The sequence below is a fragment of the Girardinichthys multiradiatus genome, chromosome 9 (assembly GCF_021462225.1).
Source record: "Girardinichthys multiradiatus isolate DD_20200921_A chromosome 9, DD_fGirMul_XY1, whole genome shotgun sequence".
In the NCBI taxonomy this organism is placed as follows: domain Eukaryota; kingdom Metazoa; phylum Chordata; class Actinopteri; order Cyprinodontiformes; family Goodeidae; genus Girardinichthys; species Girardinichthys multiradiatus.
The window spans coordinates 2,297,501-2,314,312 of NC_061802.1; the positions used below are offsets into that span (position 1 = coordinate 2,297,501).

General features: G+C 42.2%; 1 protein-coding gene across 2 annotated transcripts in view; it reads right to left on the bottom strand.

Annotated features, from left to right (window-relative positions):
• The window catches only part of pik3r3b (phosphoinositide-3-kinase, regulatory subunit 3b (gamma)), a 21,637-nt gene extending 13,096 nt beyond the window's left edge, over positions 1-8,541 (bottom strand). Inside the window, exons 1-3 of one of the 2 annotated variants that reach the window (XM_047374704.1) lie at positions 8,059-8,541; positions 1,537-1,663; positions 16-114 (exon numbers count right to left, since the gene is read on the bottom strand). In XM_047374704.1, coding sequence (XP_047230660.1) covers positions 16-114; positions 1,537-1,663; positions 8,059-8,173 — 341 coding nt within the window. In that variant the 5' untranslated portion in view covers positions 8,174-8,541. Of the gene's footprint in view, positions 1-15; positions 115-1,536; positions 1,664-4,881; positions 5,010-8,058 lie in introns of those variants that run through there. The other variant, XM_047374705.1, reaches the window with a different exon arrangement.
• Positions 8,542-16,812: the final 8,271 nt, after the last annotated feature.

Genomic DNA, 16,812 nt, shown 5'->3' on the forward strand with positions numbered 1-16,812 from the left:
AAACAGTGGTGCTACCTCAGGGTGAGCGTGTAGTCTCCCTGCATCTTGGTGGAGGCGTCCCGAACCAGGAAGGTCCCGTCGGGCATGTCTCTGAGCTTATCGTTCACCTCCTCCCTAAAAACAACAAGCTGCTTCAGTCATCTGTTCATCAGGGCAGCCCTGCAGCAGCCAGCAGTCAATCTCAGGTTGAACCCATCAGAGGTCCAGGACCAGAACTAAACACTTTCACTCTGTGTTGAATCAGGGCTGAAGTCAGTGTTCACCACCAAGGTCCATGAGGTCCAGAGGTTAGGACCCTTTTAAATGTAACTACTCAGACACGCCCCCTTGTGGCAGAGCATTTCTTTCAAATCTCAAGCTGCTCCTCAACAGGAAGTAGTCAAACTCAATAAATGAGAAGATTATTGAAAAGTTGATTTACTCCAGTAACACCATCACTATATAAAATATTAGTTTCATACAGTCTGATGTTTTTAAGGTAGTTTTAATTAAACCATCCTGATATTTAGACGATGTTGCTGAACTTCAACAGTTTTTAATAATCGCTGCCATTATTTTTAATGCATCTAATCATTCAGATTGCTTTCATTCTCTTAGTGGATTCATTTCTGGCAGTTTTTAATGTTGACATCTTAAGGAAGAAGTTTGATTACAAAATGAATTAGTTTTGATTGTTTATCAGTAATAACAGGATTTAGGAGGACTTCAGTGAATTAAAACTGTTTATCATAAACCATAAGAGAAGCTTTTAAAGTTTACATCCAGGCACATTTTCTGTTTCAGATTCTTTTCCCAGATTTTTTCATAAGTTTTGGTGCCATTTTTAATATTTAACTGCAAAGAGAAACTGTATCATCTGAGATTCATTAACAAGCTCCAAACAACTCATGACAAACTAAACTGTACAAAAAAATAACAGGAAACAAACATCGATACAGATGAATTTATGAAGCGTTTGATTAATGTTCTGATTCTGATGCTCTGGACTGTTTTAAAGTGGCAGCATTAAATCAGCAGTTATCATCCAGTAAGCATAAAATAGATGATTAACTGAAGGATGATCCGGTCCCATGTTTTGACTTTATTGGATTTGTTCTGGTTTCTTAAACTTTATCATCCACTGGAAACAGTTTTCCTTATGTCCAAATCCTTGCAAACTGGAGGGAATCTGGATAAAGCAACAGATAAGGAGCAGAGGACCTCTGGAATCGACAGATGAGAGATGAACTGAAACTTTTGCACATATGGAGCGAACCGTGAACTGAACTGCCAACCCCGTCTACAGGTGTTGGGCTCCAGGCTTTATGTAGAGGATAGAATCACCATGGTGACCATGCGCATCATTTTTTTTATCAATTAGTAAATCAGGAATGGGAAAAAGTCTGGAAATAAGCAGCATTTTCAGCGGTTGAATTCAAATCCTGCAGGTTGGTTTCATATCAGCGCTGGGAGATGATAAAATAATCATCTATACTCTCAGGCTCTGTAGGAACCCTGGCCTGTAGGTATTAGATGTGAGCATTCGGGTTGTGCTACCTGGATATGTCGCCCCAGTACCACTCTGCTTCCTGCAGCGAGCCTCCAGCCCCTTCATCATCGCCGCCGGCACCTCCGACCCCGGTTGAAGAAGACTGCTGGGGCTTTGTTGGCTTCGGAGGAAGAGCTGCAGGAGAGAGAAGGAAGGAGATGTAAAAACTGAAGGCAACAAGGCCTCAGCGCTGCAGCAAAGTCTAATGATTCAGAGTTATGTAATAAAATCTGAACATTAAAACAATTATTTACACAAACAAACTGGAAAAATATGACTTCAGGTCATTTTAAGAGACAAACGCGTCTAATTCAGATTAAAGCTGCATGATCTACGGTTACACAACCTCGCCACCGCTCTCACTCTGAAGACACATTCGGTGCAGACTATGAGGAGAAATGTGGATGATGGTTTCTCCTGCTAACACCTCTGATTCCAGGGACTGGGCTGCTACATTTCACCAATAAGAAAATAAGTCTGTAAAGACTTCAATCCCTCCTGGCAGGAAGAACGGAAAACAGCAGCAAAACAGATCGAGAAGCAGGAAGTGTTGGAACATTTCACATGAAGACAGGTGGGGCTGATTTAACAAAGCTACGGCTTCTATCAGCAGATGTTTCACTGCAACTCATGAGCTTCTTCAATGCAGCTACCCAGCGGCCAACTGGTTCCAGTCCCAGCTGGTGTTCTTCCTAACATGGTGACGGTTCTGTTTCCACCATCACAAGCTGGCGCTGATAAACTGGTTCTTTCTGAGCACCAACCTCTGGTTCTGGACCAGAGAAAAGAACCACTTTCATCCAAGTTGGTTCAGTTTTTGATCCGTTAAAAATGAAAAACTTCACAGTTAATAAAAAAGTGAGATTAGCTCAGGAATAACGCTCCGAGTCTCTGATGGTTCTGGTGTTTGGTCTGAAAATCAACCATCAGAGATGAACTGAATGCAGCTTCAGTCAAACATTTCTCCTGTGTTGTTCGTCCTGAAGACCAGAGGCTGGTGCTCTCAGAGAACTTCACCAGGGCTTTAAGCAGAAGATCAATATGTCCCATCCCTTAATGAGGACATGAGAGCATGTCTCCATGTCCTCATTCCTGCGCTGCAACTGGAAATCCTGCATGAGGTTCTCACTAAAGACAAATCCTAATTTAGTGATTTTTAATTGAATCGTCCAGATCTTCTACAGTGAATACTTGGGATGAGGACATGTCTTTAATTACCTGCATGATCCAACAACATCTGTTCTTTAGCTTCCTAACAGGTTCAAGTTTTCCCTCAGATCTGGAGCAGGTGTGCCTAGATGGCTGAAGGTGGTCCAGACCAGGACCCAGTTTTAGCTGTCGGACTTCTGACATGCTGGTAGGTCGTCCAGGTTTGAACTACATCTGGAGGTAAACTAGGAGGGTTTTGTTTTCTTCTCCTAGCTGACCTGGAAAACGTTTGAGGAGATCACTGCATCAAATGTTCATTGATCTTCTGGGTTAGAAGAAATCTTAGATGAAGCAGAGTCCATTTTTAAATCTATTTCTATTTTCTGTTTTTTCTTGAAGAGCACAAAAACCCGAGCATGTATTATTTAATCTGCAGTATGATTGTCCCAGTGAGGTGATGCATCCAGACGTTAAACATGAAAGATTTCCTTAAATTCTACTTTCTGTTTCCAGCTTCATGTTTGTGTTTGAGCCTTAATTAAATATGCAGCTCAAATAAAACCTTCTCCTTTCCTGCTCGGTGTTAAACTTCACGCCTCTACTGATCTTATCCAAATATTCTTTTTCTGACTGAAAAATGATAAAAGAACAACTAATTCTTCTGATTTGTGCTTCAACCAGAACATCTAACTAATCCAAGTAAACCCAATGAATGAAAAATGTCACTAAACTCAGCTTCTGCATGTTAACTTCAGAGTGCAGAAACAAACTCATGAATGAAACGTGCAAACAAAGGTGCACCAGTGTCCAACACACGGAGTCAGAACATGAAGCAGCAGAAGAAATGAACTAAACCAGGCGATGCTTATTGGCTGGCGGCCATCAGTTAGAGAAGATGACTGCTCTGTGAAAAGCACGCTGACCTCTGATTGGCTGCAGGTACTGGAACATTTTGTCTCCACCACAAACAATAGTTCAAAGTAAAACCTCAGCGTGCAGCTCCTGCGCTCATTAGTTAAGACTAAAGCAACCTTGTTTGGAGCTTCTCAGCTGATTGTGGTGAGATGAACCCAGTAGGCTCCTCTTTGTTCTCCCGATTTAAAGCAACACGCAGATCTTCACAACTCAACTCCAGCTCAGCTTTTAATCAAAGCTTCTCCATTTGTCAGCTTGTCAAAGTTCAACGTTTACTGCAGTTAGGAACGCATGGTCCTCACACATACAGCTGCAGGTCAGTTACAGATTAATAATATGCAGAAGAAATAACTGGGGAATCTTAAAATAGAAGAATTACAGAGGACGATGACTTTGTTGAAGCAGTTCTGAGCAACAAAGTAAACAGACATTTCTATTTGAGATAAAAGTACAAAACCAGAACCGCATAGTTCTGGCAGTCCTCCTGAGGACCGTTCTTCTGCATCCAGCGGATAAAACACTGAGCAGTACCATCCAAACAAAGCCCCAACTGTGGCGCTGTAAATCATTCACAACTGGTGCACGATGTACTGAGCCACGGTGAACAAAGGGGCGCAGCATCCCCCCTCCTCAGCAGACAAAGGAGCAGTACTGAGACACACACACACACACACACACACACACACACACACACACACACACACACACACACACACACACACACATACACACTTCAGTGTCACATGCACGGAGAAACCCAGCCCCACCAGGAACAATCAGCGCAGACTGATGCTCATGACCCACCAAGACTGCTTCAGAACAAGTTTATTTCTGTGCACGCTCCAGCTGGTCAGGAGACAAACATCTTTACGGATCAGAACCATCCTCTGTGCACGCTCCAGCTGATCAGAGCAACATCTTTACTGCAGAAACAGTTCAGGAATAACCACACAGAACCACAGAACCATGTGGCATGAGTTAACAGCACCAACTATGATCTACAACCTCCCATCTGGTTCCATCTGGAAAGCAGCTGTATGCGGTGGGAGCATTTACAGTAAAAAAGTTGTTCCTCTTACCAGATCTTTAGTTAATTAAAGCTGCAAATAATTCAGATTCAGCCCATTTACAGACAACATGTGAGGGGAAATAAATAACAGCTGAAAAGGTTCTAGAAAAGTTGAAGGAGTGTCTTAGAAGGACGGACTCGTTTGCTGCAAACCCTAAAAACACTTCCAGGTTTATATTGTGAGACTGGAGGATGAAATGGAAAAGACTCCATCTCCTACCGTCCTCCTCCACGAGTTGCATGCTGCCGATCGGATCTCAGCTGTTCTCCTCCCTCCTGCTCTTTCTGTGTCTTACTCCCTCTCCTCTACCTCCTCCACCACCTCCTCCTCCTCTGCACTTTGTCAGACTGAAGAACAGACCAAGCGAGGCTGATCCTAAGACACGGACTGCATGCTAGCTAATCTCTGCACAGAGGCCCGCCCCCTCAGCCAATCAGGAGGCAGCCTGAGAGGAGGAGGCAGACCTCTCTGGAGAAAGAAAGGAGGAAGGTGGAGTTGAAATGAACAACGGAGCCAGATCAAACCCAAAAGCAACAGGTGGAAACTGAACCAACCAGACCCGGTTACTCCTCACTGTTGTTCCGGGCGTCTTCAGTCCAGCAGGTTGTGTCAGGAGTGCATTAATCTCAGGATTATGATCCTGATGAGAGGCTGTCGTCACACATATGGACAGCAGAGGATTACGTCTCCCATGGAGCACGTGTCAATCCAGCAATGCAGATGATCACCTCATGTATGTAAAGAGGCTTTGACGTGTCTGCTTTGCTCCAATGATGCCAGAGATCCACTCAGATATTCACTAAATGCCTGGTTAACTAAACGTGGTTTTATCACAATTATGTCTATGATAGCGAGTTTATGCATGAAATGATTCTGCAAAGGTACATAGTTTTCTGCAGGCTGAACTGCTTTTGCATGATCAAGCAGTAAAATCTTCACACATTTAAAAGGAAACATGTTTGATGCATCATGGAATCTGCCTGGAAGGATGTGGCTGAAATGTGCTGCAGTGTAAACAACCTGGGACTTTAACAATCCCCTCCAGGTGATTTTCCATGCTTCACGTGGATAGCCCCCTGGAGGGGGGGGCTGATCAGGCTCCAATAAACTCTCTTGTGTTTGAACGCATTCAAACTTTCACTGAGGTCTTTGGCTTTTCAGCTCCTCCAACTCACTTTCACTTCTTCATTTTCTGAGTCTCTCTCATGTTTGGCCAGGTTTCCAGATTACTTGTCAGGTGTGTGGGGGCACATTCAGAGAGCATACAACCAAACAAAGAACAGCTCAGGGGGAGGAGAGACACAGAGGTGGCCGGATGAGCTAATTCAAACACGCATCAACATCAGCCTCATTTTCACCGTCACAGACCAGGTACAAACGCATTTCTCCTGTCACTGAGTCAGTTTCTGTCGAAACCAGGATAATTCTGCTATGACAGTGACCATTCGAGATTATATTAATGAGTGAATGGCTCTAAATGCCATAAACTCAAACAACCAGAACCAGTAAAGAGGGAGAATGATAAACTCACAGCCAGCGATTTGGATTTACGAGTCTATTGTCCCTCAACCTTAGCTCAGACAAAAGACAAGAGGGAGGCAGAAGTTCGAGAGACGGCAAGAAAGAAAAACGCTCCTGCACACATAAAATAATCCACGCTGCAAAATCTGACCAGAAAACACAGCCAATGCATTTTCCTGCTACTTGCTGACAGTAACTTCCCTTCTAGTGCTGCATATGCATCTCAGGCATCGTGGATAAATGTCAAATCACATTGATCTGCAGGCTCAAATGCCGTTTAAATATATGCATCTGCCACAGAAAAGACGGAGCACTGCACTGCTTCAGGATGCAGCACAGCGTACAGTAAAGCATTCAATAGATAAAGGTGGGGGCGTGGGGGAGAGAAGGAGCACAAACTGCATTCAACAGCGCCTCCTGGAAACAAGGCATCGTCCCATATCTACACCAGGATCCATTCAGCAGGATAGGAGAGGGGGATGGGAGTCGAATGACAGCCCCACAATGACTGAATGGAGAAAAGCATAAAAACGGTCAGATCTGGGTGACAGTTGGTGAAATAGTGCTACAGCAACTTACAGACACGCGTTAGAGAAAAATGTTAAGATCGGAAAATGGACGGTAAATTTTATTCCAGGTTTTGTTCCGTATCGCGGTGCCTCTGAATCCTCCCCCCCTTTAGAGATGCCGAGCAAAGCTGATTTCAGAAAGATCCAGAAAAAAGAGAACTGACCTTAAAGGTGGAATAAAACCTGCTTACGCAGAGGCAAGATTCAACTTCTAGTCTATACTCGAATGGTGCAGATGTCTCATCTCAGCAGCAGAGATTTTACATGACATTATCTGAATGAGTGATGATAGTTTCAGCTGATTACATGTGCAGAATACATGAACTAATTTACCCCAAAACAGCTTTAAAGAGCTGCAACCAGCTCATACAAGGAAAGTGGGAAACTTTTAACCTGGAGACAGTCTAAGGGAAAAACCAACAGCTTTATTCTACCCTAAAACACCAGCGTGTCTTTAACAAAGGGAACTTGATATGCCGATGTTGAAATTCATGAAATATGTCAATGAATAGACAAAGACAACGAAGAGGTATGCATCCGGTTCACAGCTTCACTGAAGGGCTATTTCCACTGTTTCTAACAAATCTGGAAAACACAGTGGCTCTAGTTTAAGACCTGAAATACATCTAGTGGTCAAAGCTGCACTGGATCGTCCTAACCTAAACCAGTCAGTCAGAATCAGGAAAATCTTTCTTCCATCTGTGGAACTAAAGATAATAAAAAATTATGATTTCAAGGCATCTTTGAAACAAATGCCACCTTAAAGCAGCAACACTGGTCAATCCTGAGCTGGACTCTTCTTTCAGTGAACATTAAATAACTTGTAGTTCATGAAACCTGTACGCCATTTTTTTAAATTAAGGTAAAGAAAATCTCAAAACAGTTGTCATTTATACTACATCGGAAATGGCTGATTTATTTAACACACGTCACAGAACCTTTAATAACAAAGCTAAGGATTTAGGAGAACATCTAACATAGACTGCAGACTTTACAAGCTCTGAAGTTGACCTGTTCCGTTTTCATATACAGTAAAGGCTTCATAGATGACAAGCTGAGCAACGCATCTCTGGTCGGTGTAGATTAATTCAGTCCAGGGTTTTCAGATTCCGAGAAAAGGCCCATAAAAGTTCAGTAATGTTGCTCTAAAAGAGTGGAATAGCCCTTTACCAAGCGCCAAATCGGAAGCTAACTTCAGCAGCCCCAGCAGGACGAAGCAGTTAAAACCTTCCACTGATTTCAGACGAAATCAAGCCGATCACAACAACACATCTCCCCAACAACTAGCTCCAGTACCCCAGCCTACCTGGAGGTTGGTCCATCTCCAGGTAGAAGATCAGCTCGGTGGAATAGGGCATCATCACGTCCCGCCAGTCTCCTTCCTCTCCAGCTTTCTCCGCCGTCCACACAGTGTTGTACATGGCTTTCAGCGGGCGAAAACGACCGAAACAAGCAGCCCGACCCGTATAACTGCGCGTAAAATCTGTTTAAAATATAACTTAGTCTATCTATATACGTGTATATAGATTTAGATATATAAGTCTTCCGTCTGAATTCCTGCTTCAGAGTAAAATAAATAGATAAAAATGGAACATCGAGCTCCGGGCTGCGGCTGTTTTCTCAGACATGCCAACAGCTCGGGGCTCCTCATGAAGGCCCGCTATGCCTTAACAAATGTCCCGTTCATAAAATTACTCATTGGAATAAGGCCGTTAACTCGACTTTTATCAGCGGTCTCCTTTCCTTCTCCTCCACACAAACCTCCGTCCTAACGGCTCCATTTTTAAGATGAGCACTGAGCAATGGAGGCTGGCGGAGTCAGACACCGGCCGGACCGAACCACTCCCCGGACGTCCACCGGGGGGGGGGCAGGGCTACATTAAACATAAAACTTGGCCTGACATTTTTTTTTTTCCCAGTCATTATATTACAATAAGACTTATAAAGGGCTACATACTGAAGTTATCAATGTATATGTCCATAAGATGCAGATTCTAGCCTCAGTGATTTTTTTAAATTGCTCTGTCACCGCTTGTTCAAACTTGGAATGGGAAACCCCATTTTTTCCCGCCCCATGGCAGACCTGCCTCACAGCGCATGCTCAAAGAGGCTGACAAAAGGCGCAGGAGGAGGATGACTTCAGCCGTTGACATCCAGTTTCACTGTGGTTTTCCAGAAAAAGATGACTACTTCCATTGATGGATCCAGTTTAATTGTGGTTTTCCAGAGAGAAATAATCTGGTGTGACTGTGAATAATAACCATTAATCTTGCTTTACTGTGGTTTTACAGAGAAAGATGACTTTGATCCAGATTAAGGTGGTTCTTAAGTAAAGGATAACAATGGATCCAATTTAACTGTGGTTATCCATTAAAGGATAATCGTGAATCCAGATTACGTGTGATTCTCTAGGGAAGGATAACCATGAATCCAGTTTTACTGTGCTTCTCCAGTGAATGGATGATAGCAACAGGTTTCCAGAGAAAAGTAAAATCACGGACCCTGCGTTACTAAATGCATTGATTAAATGACCATTATCAATGTAAGCATCCTGTGTAAAACAGGAGTTTTGGTACTTTCATCCTGTGAAGTATACAGGTGTGTATTAGCACAAGGTCAAAACTGAAAGGGATTAGCAATGACCTTAGAGAGCAGTTGCTCCCCATCAATCTAGTAAGGTTTTTCCCGAGAAAGATGATGTTGATCCAGATTAACTGAGTGTCCTCCAGTAAAAGATAACAATGGATCCAATTTAACTGTGGTTTTCCTGTAAAGGCTAATTATCAATTCAGATTACCTGTGATTCTCTAGAGAAGGGTAACCATGAGTCAGGTTTAACTGGTTTCCCTGAGAACAATTAAATAACTGATCCAGCAATACTGTAAAATACACTGAATACGTGATCATTATCAATGTAAGCTTCCTCTATAAAAAGAGAAATGACCAACAACCCAGGAGCTCCATCTCAGACTCTACAGGCCTTAGTTAGCAGGTTAGCAGTGGCTAACCTACAACAGAATGGAAATGGCCCAGTCAAAGTCCACACCTCAACCTGACTTAAATGCTTTAATCTCAGGTTAGCAGGTTAAAGCAATGAACTAAAGCAATGTTAGGGAGAAGAGTAGGTTGAGATTTCTCCACAGCAACAGGAAATAATGTGTCCTAGCTTGACTCCCTATGAAAGTCAGTCTTATTACACATTTTCCTCTTTATGAATCTAATCATTGAAAAGTGTAATTCATGCTTCGGATAAAATGTATTTTATTGATAAATGATGAAACTGATAAAAGTTTCTGAAAGAAGTGAGAACGGTTTGTTTATAGACATCAAAGTTTGATAAAATTGCTAATTACTTCACTGCAGATAAATGTGCACACAGTGTTTGGTGTAGGACAGAGAAACACTAGTCATTACGGTTCTGAAGGAGGGAGAACACCTTTTTCTGTAAGTTTGGCCTTGACTGGCAGCACAGTGGAACATGGTACAAGCTAAATTATCAGCAAGTGATATCAAAACAGAGAAGAAACATGCTAACGCTAGCCTAGCACAGCAACAAGTTGGTGAAAATAAAATCAGCAGCACCAGAAAGTCTGTTAAAGACTAGGGTTGTATGTGTCCAATCAGATTTATCCTTGGAAACAAATGATAGTTTTTTTTGTCAGAAGCAAGTAGACCTATATTAGAGCAGCATAATGAGGTTAACCTGCATAGACTTACTTCGTCTGATGAGCTGAAAACATTTAGCCGTGACAAAAAGCAAAAACAAGAAATCTGTTAGGGGGACTGATTTTATTACATTTATTAAGTATCGGACCTGGACTTTGTGTCCCTAAATGTCTTGGATTGGTATCAAAGACAAATACAAAAAAAACCAGATAAGGCTTTAAAGTTTATCCAGGTCTACATGTATGAATGCTCCTGCATTGTTGTTTTTAAATGTTTGGATTTTCTTATGCAGCTTCCGTGTAAATTAGAATACAGAAGAAAACAATTCCAGAAGGCCTCAGGCATATCTGTTGTTTTTCAGTTGTTTCTGAGACCTCCGTCAGCTTCAGATAAGGTCAAAAACATCAAAAGACATTCATTAAAGTACAATTTTTAAGTTTTCCGAAAAAATTTAAAAAGGAGCAAATTTATTAGAAAAATCCAAACTAACATCCTCCTTTTCCAGCTTGTGTTTTATCTCTAAGCACAGAAACTGGACCATTACTGAAAGAAGGAAAATAGGATCATGGTCCAGACTCAGACAGGTCCAGACGCCCTCCTCACAGTAATCTCCTGTTAATAGCCTAATATCAATAAAATATCTGCCAGCATCAGTAACTACAGCTGCTCAGTCTGTGTGTGGCGTCCTACTTCTGGATGCAGCCACAAATAAAAGACCTGCTCTCCAATCTGCTCATGCATCCCTCCCTCTGCCTGTCTGAGGACAGCAGAGGAGGAGGAGTGGATGAGCTGTATTTAAAGCTGCTCTCGCACCAGATTACATTGCTTCCCAGATGGCTCATGCCGGACACACAGATCCCGGCGCTCCTCTGTGAAATGTGTCAAACAGGTTTAATTGCTGCTGCCGCTCTGTGTGTGGGGCAGATGGCACCCGAACAATGACACAGGAACTGATTCTGCCCCTCGTCACACAAAGGGAGTAGGAGAGGGCAGAGAGAGGATGATGATAGGACCAGGAGAATTAATCTGCACCGTCTGCTGCCATCGGCTCACGGCTTCCCATTTAACTTTCCCAACAATAGAAAACAGCAGCGTCCAGTGGACCCTCCCACCGCCCCAGACTCTAATTATGTTTCCAGACACCTGGTTTGGTGCATTCTGAACAAGATGCAAAAAGAGAAAAAATGCATGGCCTGCATGGTCTGGGTCTCTTCCAGTTCCTTCCATTAGTTCAGTTTTATTAAAGGATGCAGAAACTCTTCTGACTCATGATTTCAGTGCGCTCGTTAATCTTTTTTTAGAAGTTGCTATATTTTACCTGTGAAACCGGAGGTGTGTGCTGCTAATTGTGATGACAGTAAACAAGGTTCTGTGACAGAAGCATTTATATTTCTGCTGCTGGACAGGACTTGTTGTCTGCTGTGTCTGATCTGTGTGGTCAGGCTGTTACCATGCTTCTATATTCATTCTGACTGTTCTCACTAAACCACAATTCAGCTGAAACAACAGCACAGATGCTTTGTTTGCTTTGTGACAACAATAGCAGAAACATATTATCCCATCAGACTGGTGACCTGTCCAGGGTGGACCCCACCTGTTGCCCAATGACCAGTGGAGATTGACACCAGGATACATGGATACTTTGGTTTGGATTGTTTGATGATGATGAGAACAAAGTAATGTTCAGTGTGTTAAAGCAGTCATGTTTATGTTTTTGTTTCATATCCTTGAAGATCCCAGGTCCTACTCTGCTTTATAGGCATCTGCAGCTGCTGACGATCATCTCTGGTGAAGCTCTGCATAGCCTCTCCTGCAGCCACCTCTGGCTCCTTGTTGATTTGGAGGATTGTCTCTTTAAGTTCCTTCTTCAGGCATGCTCATTTGGGTTTAAATCAGTCAGCTGGCTCAACCATTTCTAAGATTTAAAATTTTTAAAGCTGTAAGAAACTACCGTATTACCTTAGCAGTATTATGCGGATGACCAAAGAATCACCCCTTTGGTCCAAGAAATCATAACCTGTTTTTACAAGCCAGTTGTGTCTTTGTCAGAGAGTTTGATCCACAGAAGACTTCATGAACAGAAATATGGAGGCTGCACAGCAAGATACAAACCATTAAATGGCCACAAAAAACAAGATGGCTGGATAACAGTTCCTAATCCTTACAAGCAGGATTCTGGGAAAAGGTGTTCTAAAAAGACGAGACCAAGATGAACCTAGATCAGAGTAATGGACTGTAGAGACGGAGTGGAGCAGCTCATCTGTTCAGTATGGTGGTGCGGTGTTATGGTTTGGGCATGGCTGCCATAATTTACTGGAACATCGATCTTCACTGATGATGGAGCTGCTGATGGCAGCTGCACAGTGAATTCCTCAGCAAAAGACAGGTAGGAATTTGCAATCCAAAAAGCCAAAATGATTTTCTAGATTTTTCCTGTTTTTGGAACAATGTCTACGTCCCAAACTAAAACAAAATGTGCCTCAGAGAACATGTTGTTTGTTGGTGTGTTTACAGACAGAAACAAATGGGAATTTTTAGTTTTGATGCATTTAATGAACATTAAAAACAAACTGATTTTTCATTCTTTGACCTGCTGATCAAAGGAAAACTAAATGACGCATCAATAGATTAAATTGGTTCTTGTGAAGGGTGGACTTGCCCAACTCTGACTAATTTAATTTATTCATTTTCTCCTAGAAGCAACTGATGCTAATTCTTAAACTGTCCCCTCAACAATAAGGGAGGAGTCGGATGTCCACCAGCAGGTCCTGAAGAAACACTAAAGATAATTGGTTCCATGTTTACGCATCAATAATTCAACCGGTTTTGCATTTTTAAGCACATTTAAGTGATGAACATTTTGGATCACTAACAGTTACACAGAAGATAATCTGCAGGTGTGCATGAGACAATGGGGAGCCAGTGGGAGTCAGATGTGGAGGCCTGGATCATACTGAGGTAAAGCTGCAACGAAGCTGCACTACTTAGTTAAAACAGGTTCCCAATCAGAAGCATCCCCAGATGGCCTGTAAATGTCTCATTCACAAGCATCATCTGACCCAGGAAGCTCAGGCTGAGATGTTTCTGCACACTTTCAGCAGACAGAAGCTCTGGGGGGTTGGCTGTTCCTGTACGCTTCCCAGAATTCATGAGTAAACCATCTGATGATGAACAACATTGGTCCATGTAATTTAGCGTAAATCTGGGGAACACCTGTTAGTCTATCAGTTTGTCTTGTCTCTGCGCTTCAGTCACATGTTTATATTTAAAATGTGAGCAGCAGACAGATTCTGATAAAACTGGTGTCCCTGGAAATGTTTTTTTCCCCCCAAAAGACCTCAATCCTCAGCGGTTGTTCCTGAGGAACAAGCAGTTCAGCTGTAATCTGTGTTTCAGCTTTGTGAATTATCTCTCTGAGGTCAAATACCACCTGCAAACCAAGCCAAAGCTAAAAAAAATGTCACACTGCAGTCTGTTTATGCAAACAGAAATATTTAACTCTAACTCTCGGCAAGGGTGTTTAGGGTTAGAGAAGTAGACACCACGAGGAGTCCGACTGATACGATTGAGATCTGATGACCCACCAACACCTGGCAGCCAGCAGCTTATCTGCGGTAGTTTCCAGTCTGCACGCTGCTGACATTCAAACACGAGGACGTTCTGCCTGGAACAAAACTGCAACACCTCTGGATTCATTGAGTTGGCTGCTTAATAAGACTTTATCTGGTCTGAAGCTGTGCTAAATTTGATGACATTTGACCTGAGCAACTGCATTCCTTCTGCAGAAGAAAGGCAAACTTTTATCCTTTGAAGGTAAAACTAAACATGTTGCTTGGATATGTGGATTTGAACTTTCCTTAATAGCTCTGATGGTAACAACAGGTACGTTTTTAGGGAAGCTGTCTGAGCGAAGGTGGAAGGGCTGGAAAGACAGACTACATCATAGTGGGGTCCTTCAAAATCAAAAAAATTGGATGGAGGAGATAAAGAGCTGTTTTTCTTTAGTTGCAATGTTTCAGATTCCAACCAGTTTTCCTTTGCAGAAGTCATTTTTTTCCTCTGATGCATCCATCGTCCAGATCCCACAGAGAAAATGTGCGGAAAGAACAAGACTGAACCAAGAGGTCTCACTTCAAAACATGAAATAGTCACAAAATGTTTCCTGTAGTTTTAAAAGACACGAGAAGAAAGGCCTTCACATGCACCACTCGCTGCTGTAAATATGTCGGCACTGATTATCCTGCCATTAACACCAGAACATCCAGGTTCTCCAACAGCTTCACTCCTCAGACAATAAGTCTCCTAACCTGGACGGATTAAATATCTGCTCCTATCAACATTTCACAGAAAATCTAAATATTGTCCAATAATGAGGTTTTTTCAGTGATCTCAGTGTCATACATGAAGCACATTAAAAAGAATGAGACTGATACTTTCTGGGCACTTTGAACTTAAGTAGGTTGTTCTTTGTACTTTGCCTGTTCCGGTTGTTTGAGAGTAAATACTGCTGACCTGAAAACTTGAGAAGGTGCCAGTATTTCCCCTCTAAAGCAGAAGCTGCTCATCTGCTGAGGATGCACTAAGTGCAAAACAATTCTTACGTCTTTAACTCCTCCACATTTGGTCACCTTACAACCACAAACCACAATGTGTTTAAAATGTGACAAATGCAAAGTACTGCATGACTGAAGAAGAAGGAGGAGATACTAGGTTAGCAAAATGTTATAAATAAAAATCTGAAAAGTTTGGTGTGCAGCTGTATTCAGCCTCCCTGAGTCAGCTCTGTAGAACCACCTTGAGCTGCAAGTCCAACTGGAGGTCTTTTTGGGGTTGTCTCTACTAGCTGAAGCTACAAGCTGAAGGTTCTACCCATTCTTCTTTGCAAAACAGCAGTTTTCAAGTCTTGCTACAAACACTTTGGTCTGCACTTTGACTAGGCCACCCTGACACATGAATATGCTTTGATTTAAACCACCCCATGGTATCTCTGGCTGTATGTTTAGGGTGGTTTTACTGCTGGAAGGTGAACCTCCACCCCAGTCCCAGGCCTTTTGCAGCCTCCAACAGGTTTTCTTCCAAAATTTTCCTGGATTTAGCTCCATCCATCTCAGACCAGCTTCCCTGTCCCTGCTGAAGAAAAGCATCCCCACAGCACGATGCTGCCACCAGCATGGTTCATTGAGGGGATGGTGTGTTCAAGGTGATGTGGAGTGTTGTTTTTTTTTCACACATAGCGTCATCAGACCTGAGCACCTTCCTCCATGTGTCTGCTTTGTCTCAGACATGGCTTTCAGTAAACTGATGGTGACACTTCTTATAACTTTTACTTCTTACACACAGCTAGAGTCAGTTTATCACTATTAAGTAACTTTGGAAGGTAAATTGGTTGCAGTGGACTTTATTTGTGGGAACTGAAGTTACGGGGGTTGAATACAAATCATTTTCCTTTTAGCATCACAGTTACATATAAACTGTACTGAAGAATGAAAAAGGTCAAGGGGTATGAATACCTTGGCATGGCACTGGAACTTTCTTTATGGAGACACATTATTGTGTATTTTTGCCTCACGCCATTGTCAAAATAAGGTGAGATCTTTCCATGTAATCCATGCAACAAGTGCTCACAGTTAACTCCATAAAAATTACAATAAATACCCTTATGTGTAATCCATGCAATAATTAAAGTAAATACACAGTTGAAGCAGTAGGGAGTGAAACAAGCATGGTCTCATATTCTAGAACTGAGAGACTGGAGAGGCCTGTGTGGAGCCACATATTATCTGTCTTATCTTTTGCAAAAATATAAACAAGTTTATCCAAAGAAATGATGTATGATGATTTGACATTCTTTCACATGTATTAAATGGAATTAGTAACCTTTGATTAACAAGTTAATATTACAACCCATTAATGTTTATATGTTAAACCCCTAAAGTATAAAGATTACGGTGAGTTCTGTCTGTACCTGTGGTTCTGTAGGCACCCAGCAAGATGCTGGTCTGAGCAGGTAATTGATCCCGGTGTGGACCTGCAGGACTTCAACATGTCTTCATCCACTGAGAGTCAGATAGAACAACCTTTCATGAGTAAGCTGTTTCATGAGCTTTATTCATGCTCTGCTGTGTGATTATTCTCTGTCCCATTAGCTCCAGGATTTCCAAATAACGGGTCTTTGGAGGTTGAGTTTTAAATTAACTCGACAAAAGAATCAAATAATCCAACTACTGCAGTGAATGTAGTACTTGGAGCATGGAGATCTTTCACAGTCTTTCAACTAAGAGTTAAAAGATGAACACACTTAAGGTAAACTGTCTGTTGGAGCTTTGTTCCCGCCACGCGTTTTCATGCAGAACTTTGTTTTAGGATGTAAATTTGCCTGACCCAACTGACTGTG